At 46.9% G+C, this 6,972-nt stretch overlaps 2 protein-coding genes across 4 annotated transcripts in view; one reads left to right on the forward strand and one right to left on the reverse strand.

Annotated features, from left to right (window-relative positions):
* The window catches only part of CENPO (centromere protein O), a 29,201-nt gene extending 28,777 nt beyond the window's left edge, over positions 1 to 424 (reverse strand). Inside the window, exon 1 of one of the 3 annotated variants that reach the window (XM_004028929.5) lies at positions 77 to 424. In XM_004028929.5, the coding sequence (XP_004028978.4) occupies positions 77 to 104 (28 nt within the window). In that variant the 5' untranslated portion in view covers positions 105 to 424. Of the gene's footprint in view, positions 1 to 57 lie in introns of all 3 variants that reach the window. The other 2 variants (XM_063696018.1, XM_019021320.4) reach the window with 2 other exon arrangements.
* PTRHD1 (peptidyl-tRNA hydrolase domain containing 1) lies at positions 201 to 3,319 on the forward strand. The gene is made up of 2 exons (XM_004028931.5): positions 201 to 452; positions 2,987 to 3,319. Exons 1-2 carry the CDS (start codon positions 201 to 203, stop codon positions 3,155 to 3,157), a joined length of 423 nt encoding a protein of 140 aa, XP_004028980.5. The 3' UTR covers positions 3,158 to 3,319.
* The last annotated feature ends 3,653 nt before the right edge of the window (positions 3,320 to 6,972 follow it).

Consider the following 6,972-nt stretch of genomic DNA (forward strand, 5'->3'; position numbering starts at 1 on the left):
GCCGTTCAGCCCGCCACCCTGGCCACGGTCCGGTCCGACAATGGGTCTTTCCCCTACCTTCTCCCTTCTAGCTCACCCAGGCCAGAAGCGAGAATTCCCGCCATCCACGCCTTCAAAACCAAACCAACCGGTCCCGGCGTGCTTTGCGATCCTGCCGTACAAAAGCATGGCGGCGCTCAGGGCCCCGCCCTGATCCCAAGATGCACCGGGGAGTAGGTCCGGCCTTTCGGGTGGTGAGGAAGATGGCGGCCTCTGGGGCGGAGCCGCAGGTCCTGGTACAATACTTAGTGTTACGAAAGGATCTATCACAAGCTCCGTTCTCCTGGCCGGCGGGCGCACTGGTAGCGCAGGCTTGTCACGCGGCCACCGCGGCCTTGCACACTCACCGCGACCACCCGCACACAGCCGCTTACCTCCAAGAGCTGGGGCGCATGCGCAAAGTGGTCCTCGAGGTGAGGCACTCGGGCGGAGGGGGAGGTGCTGAGACATCGAGGGCGGAAGTGGGTGTGGTCTTCGGTCCCAAGGCCTGGCTGCGGGGAGTGGGTGCGGCGGGAGTTGGGGTGATCGTTAACATTAGGCTGGAGCTGTTTCCCTGGAGGTGCGCCCTTGGGAAGGGCCTGACTGTGTGAAGAGTGGACAGCAGTCCTCCGCCCCCTTCTGGGCTCGCGGTAAAGTGGTGGCTCCTGTGTCCCCGCTGTTCCGCCTGTGCACTGGCCAACTTTTTAAAGCCATGCCCCAAAGTGCTGTCATCCTGCAAAACCGAGCCCGAAGGGACAGAGCGAGCTCCTTTCGCCGTGGGGACAGTGCAAAGTGAAGTCAAACTGAGTGTTTACCTGGGTAGGACGCCAAATTATTTGAAAATAAATACTAAAAACGTTGGTATAAATTGAACCTAGCTTCAGATAGACCAGGCACCAGGTGTGTAAATCGGTACACCTTTTAAAATAGCAGTCAGGTTCTGTTTGCAGATGACCAAACAAATCTCACCCTTATCCTTTGACTCTCTATCCTGCTGCTAGAGATGTAGCCTAAGAAAATAATCAGATGCACCCAAAGAGCTTTGCACAAGGATATTCATGGGAGCCCTTATGTTTTTGAAGCATATTTAGTGGTCTGGAAGACTTGCTCATGATGCGAAGCTAACTGAACTATATATACAGAATGATCCAGACTTTGAAAGGAAAAACTAAAGAAATATATCTACATATTAAGTAGTGCATGGTGAGATTTTGGTTATTTCCTAATGCTTAATCTGTATTTTTAAAATTTTCTACCTTAAGCACATATTTTATAATAAGGAAAAACGGCTTTAAAGTAATTAAGCCAGAACTCAGGTGGAGGGGTGGAGTAATCCCTTCATGGGTAACTGGCAAAGACAGATGATCTTTCAAGAGAAAAATTGCTGCTGGATAGTGAAACATCAAGCGGTAACCTGTAGGAAAAATGCCTTGAGAATCTGTGTAGGCAGAACAGAAGCTGCTGGCTTTTCACTTAGATTTTCTTCCTAGTAAGAGGTCTCAAGAAATCAGGTCAGACTCCTCTTGTCGCAGGTGAAACTCTCTGAAGCCTACAGGGATTAAGTGACTCCCCTGAGTTTAAAAGAGGGTCTCATGATTCTTAGTTGTTAGTCATGACTCAAGAAAGGGACTTAGGAGTCGCTACTGATTACATTGAGGTGCTGCTGTAGTCAGAAGGGCCAACAAAATATAAGAAAATACCAGGATTAATTACATTTATTGAATGCTTAGTGTGTGCCAGGCACAGGTCCAAGCCTAATTTCGTTGATCCCCACTAGGAAGCATTATTCCTGTTTTATAAAGGGACGAAGAGGCCAGCGAAGTCACCTAACTTATCCACGATCACACAGTCAGCAAGAGTTTGGAGTCCAGTAGTCTGATTCCAGAGCCTCACTGTATCTCACTATGCTCTGCTGCTGCCTGAGGCTGAAGTAGCTGATGAGTCCTCCAGCAGAGCTCTGCCAGAAGGACTCAGCAGGTTAAGAGTAGCAATACTGGCATTCTCTAATTTATTAAAACAAGCCTCTGATTAGCTTAGTGGCTTCTGCCTTCATAGGTAAGAGATAAACTTTATGCAAAATAACACAAAAATAATAATTTTCTGAGTGATCGTTTTAATACTTCCTGGAATGGGATTCAGCATGGGTGAATTGGCAGTAAGGATGATCCAGAAACAATTTCAGAAGGATGTTAGAGAATATTGTACTCTCCCTTTAATAAACAAGTGGGAGCCATCCCAGCAGAAGGAAAACCCCTCTAGGTTTCAGTGAGGTAGAGTGGGAGGGGTGGAGGGAAGTGGGAGTGGATGTGCTTTTAGAAATCCTTCCACTAGGGGCCGGGCATGGTGGCTCGCGCCTGTAATCCTAGCACTTTGGGAGGCTTAGGCGAGTGGATTGCTTGAGGTCAGGAGTTCCAGACCAGCCTGGGCAACATGGTGAAACCCCGTCTCTACTAAAAATACAAAAATTAGCCAGGTGTGGTGGTGTGCGCCTGTAATCCCAGCTACTCGGGAGGCTGAGACAGGAGAATTGCTTGAACTCGGGAGCCAGAGACTGCAGTGAGCTGATAATCGTGCCACTGCACTCTAGCCCGGGCGACAGAGCAAGACTCTGTCTCAAAAGAAAAAAAAAACTTCCACTAGGCAGCTCTTAAAGTCAGAGGCACTTAAAATTATGGGCGCCAGCCATAGGAGAGCTGGAAAATGTGTAGAGCAGAATTACACATTACACGTGTGTGTTGGGCATACAACATCTCACAAGGGAAGATACAAATCTCCATTTTCTAAACTGGAATATGAAGCCTCTCTCCCCTCCCCAGTGCACCAAGGAATGACATCATTGCTCTGCAGCTCCCTCCTTGGTAAAGCTGTTACTCCACTTTCAGTTAAGAGGACTCCCGAAACCTTTTTTGGCCTTTTGACACTTCCTAAGTGGGCTATTCAGTTTGTGTTCTGTGTTCTTCTCCTTTAGGCCCCAGATGAGACCACCCTAAAGGAGCTGGCCGAGACCCTGCAACAGAAGAACATTGACCACGTGCTGTGGCTTGAGCAACCAGAGAATATTGCCACTTGTATTGCTCTCCGGCCCTACCCCAAGGAAGAAGTGGGCCAGTATTTGAAGAAGTTCCGATTGTTCAAATAACTGCTGCTTTGATGCGTTTGAATACCAGCTGGATCTGGAAACAGCAGGCCACCCATTCCAAAGCATCATGTGTTCCTTGCAGTGTCAGCTTGCTCCGGTCTTTCAGTTGTGACAATTTCTTGAGGGTTAAGCACATGTTCATATTAAAGTTGTCATTAATAACTACTTCTTCTTATTAATAAGTTCAGGTGGGGAAGGTGGGAGAGCAGTATTGTCTGGGGATCATTGCTCAAATAGAAGATTTGGTTAGACTCTCCTGTGGGGCTCAAGGAAACTCCCTTCCAGTCACTCGGGTTTGAAACTTTGCTTTTGAATTCCTTCTTATTCACATCCAGTTATATTTCATTGAATCTAAGATAACATCAACTTTAAGATGCGGTAGTATTTTATGTATTGTTAAAAAATATGCCGGCAAATTAAACACTTGTATTTCAATAACAAAGATGTTAAAATTTGGCCAGTGTGGTGGCTCACATCTGTTAATTCCAGGGTTTTGGGAAGCCAAGGCAGGAGGATCGCTTGAGCCCATGAGTTCAAGGTTACAGTCAGTTCTAATCATGCCACCGCACTCCAGCCTGGGCAACAGAGTGAGACACTGTCTCTATAATGATTAATAACAAGTTAAAATTTGTGTGTGTCTATATATATGTACATACATACAGATTGATTAGATTCGATGAAATCTGTGAAGTACTACAGCTGTTTTCTTGTCATTTCAGTGCCGTTGCCCTGTGTCAGCCTCTTGTTTTGCTCACTGGCGTGTCCCACGGTCTGTTCACCGCCAGTGTGACACTCCAATCCAGCAGCTGCTCTGCCACCACATAGGACGACTGAACACCTACCTGTGTAGTCTAGGCTCCTCCCTGCCTATGGAGTAATCCCAGCACTCCTTAGCTTAGACTTCAGGCCCTCCTCATGTGTGTTTCCTACCTATCTTTTTTGTTTTTTTGAGATGGAGTCTCTCTCTGTTGCCCAGGCTGGAGTGCAGTGGCGCCATCTCTGCTCACTGCAACCTGCGCCTCCTGGGTTCAAGCCATTCTCCTGCCTCAGCCTCCCGAGTAGCTGGGATTACAGGTGCATGCCACCACAGCTGGCTAATTTTTGTGTTTTTTTTAGTAGAGACGGGGTTTCACCATGTTGGCCAAGCTGGTCTCCAATTCCTGACCTCAGGTGATCCGCCAGCCTCGGACTCCCAAAGTGCTGGGATTACAGGTGTGAGCTACTGTGCCCGGCCTCCTACTTATCTTTTTAGTTGAATCTTCTATTCCCTTATTCAAACTTGATGTTTCCACAGAGTCCCTCCAGTTGCTATTCTCCAGTCTCTGGCATGGGAGTTGAATGTTATTACTCCTCCCTTCCCTTTCCTGCCCCTGGACTTTACTTAAACTATTTCCAGCTCAAGTGCTATCACTGCCAAAAATTCTTACCAAGCCAAAAATGATAGTTCCTTCTCTGAACATCTGTAACACTCTGTACAACGTTTACAATATTTCTATAAACATTTGGACACATCTACAGAAATTGCTTAGACATCTGTGAAGCAAAGTTTATAAGGGGTAATTTGTTCAACAGATATCTATTGTTTGTCTGCTGTGGCAGGCTGTGCATAAAACAGTTTTGCCCTCAGGTAGCTAAGAACCTATATGGATATTACCCGTCCCCCTTAGATAATGTTCTGCTAAGATCCCAGATAAGATTTCCCTTCATGGGCCCGGTGCAGTGGCTCATGCCTATAATCCCAGCACTTTGGGAGGCTGAGGTGGGTGGATCACCTGAGGTCAGGAGTTTGAGACCAGCCTGACCAACATGGTGAAATCCTGTCTCTACTAAAAAAAAAAAAAAAAAGATTTCCCTTTATGAAAGGTGGTCACCTGAATCAAGGAGAGTGGATGGGTCTCACAGGGAGAGTTGGTAGAGTGCTGAGGGCAGAGCCAACCCCAGGAAGCCAAGTGAATGAGGAGTTGAAGGGGTAGAGAACAATCAAGTGCAGCATAGAATGTCAGTAAATAAAACGTGGAAACATTTAGCAATTGGGAATAGACTGGTGAACTTAGTGAAGTTTAAATAGCATAGTGAGGGTAGAAATCAGATTGTAACATGTTGAGACAAGAATGGGAGGCCGGGTGCGGTGGCTCATGCCTGTAATCCCAGCACTTTGGGAGGCCAAGGCAGGCGATCACGAGGTCAGGAGTTCGAGACCATCCTGGCCAACATGGTGAAACCCCTGTCTCTACTAAAAATACAAAAATTAGCAGGGTGTGGTGGCAGGCGCGTGTAATCCCAGCTACTCGGGATGCTGAGGCAGAAGAATTGCTTGAACCCGGGAGGCAGGGATTGCAGTGAGTAGAGATCGTGCCACTGCACGCCAGCCTGGGCGACAAGAGCAAAACTCCGTCTCAAAAAAAAAAAAAAAGAATGGGAGGGGAGGGAGGTAAGAGGTGAGAAGTGTCCTTTCCAGAAGCTTGAAAGGGAGGAGAGAGAGGATAATGACTGAAAAGGGGCTGGAAAGATCAATGCTGGGTCCCCTAGTGGGGATTTTCTTAGATCTTGAGCAGGATGATGGGTGAGGAGGAGAAAGTAAGGAGAGGAGAGATTAAGAGATTAAAGTTCCCAAATAGAATAACTGATGAAGTCCAGAGAAAATAGGAAGAGATGGGGTCAAAGGCTATGGGAAGAACTGGCCTTGAACTGAGAGAGGGGAAACTTCTTTTCTGAGACTGGTGGAAAGGCAGGTGGTGAAGATATAGATGTACGTAGGTTTAATAGATTGTAGGAGAAAGAAAGTTGAAGTTGACCATACCTGCTGACTTTTTTTCTATTAAGTAGGAGGCATATGCACTATACTCAGCAAACTAAAGCAGCAACAGAAAACCAAATACCACATGTTCTCACTTGAAAGTGGGAGCTAAATGATGAGAACACATGAACACACAGAGGGGAACAACACACATGGGGACTGATTGGATGGAGGGTGGGAGGAGGGAGTGGATCAGGAAAATAGCCAATGGGTTCTAGGCTTAATACCTGAGTGATCAAATCTGTACCACAAACCCCCATGACGCAAGTTTACCTATAAAACAAACCTGCACATCCTGCACAGGTACCCCTGAACTTAAAAGTTTAAAAAAGTAGGAGGCATACGATCTTTCATAACACTGAATAAACTTATGGAGCACTATATTAGCTAGCATAACAGTGAGTAGGAGCCTAGGCTTTGGTGTCAAACTGCTTGAGTCCAAATCTGGGTCTCATACTTTCAAGCTCTGTGGACTTGGGCAGTGACTCTATTTCCCTGAGACCCAGTTCCCTTATCCGTAAAGCGGGGATTTAAATGTGTTTGGATGTACAAACCCCTTAGAGCAGTGCCTGGGACTTCGTGCTAGAACCTAAACTTGGGAAGATGCAGATGGCACAGCCGTCAGAGCTGCCCTCCAAGAGTTCTCCATCAAGTAGGCCATTGTCTACCCCTTTCTGTTAGGGAGTGATGCCATCCAGGAATCATCAAGTACCATTTCCATTCAAGCCAATTAGGAAAATGTTTCTAAATGACACTGCATCTTAAAAAAAATTAAGTTCTGAATTCTTCAGTAAGACATAGTATAAAGCTAGACAGGCCAGGTGCGGTGGCTCACGCCTGTAATCCCAGCACTTCAGGAGGCCGAGGTGGGCGGATCAAAAGGTCAGGAGTTCGAGACCAGCCTGGCCAACATAATGATACCCCGTCTCTACTAAAAATACAAAAAAACTGCCAGGCGCGGTGGCTCACGCCTGTAATCCCAGCACTTTGGGAGGCCGAGGAGGGCGGATCATCTGAG

The sequence above is a fragment of the Gorilla gorilla genome, chromosome 12, assembly GCF_029281585.2.
Source record: "Gorilla gorilla gorilla isolate KB3781 chromosome 12, NHGRI_mGorGor1-v2.1_pri, whole genome shotgun sequence".
Taxonomy (NCBI): Eukaryota; Metazoa; Chordata; class Mammalia; order Primates; family Hominidae; genus Gorilla; species Gorilla gorilla.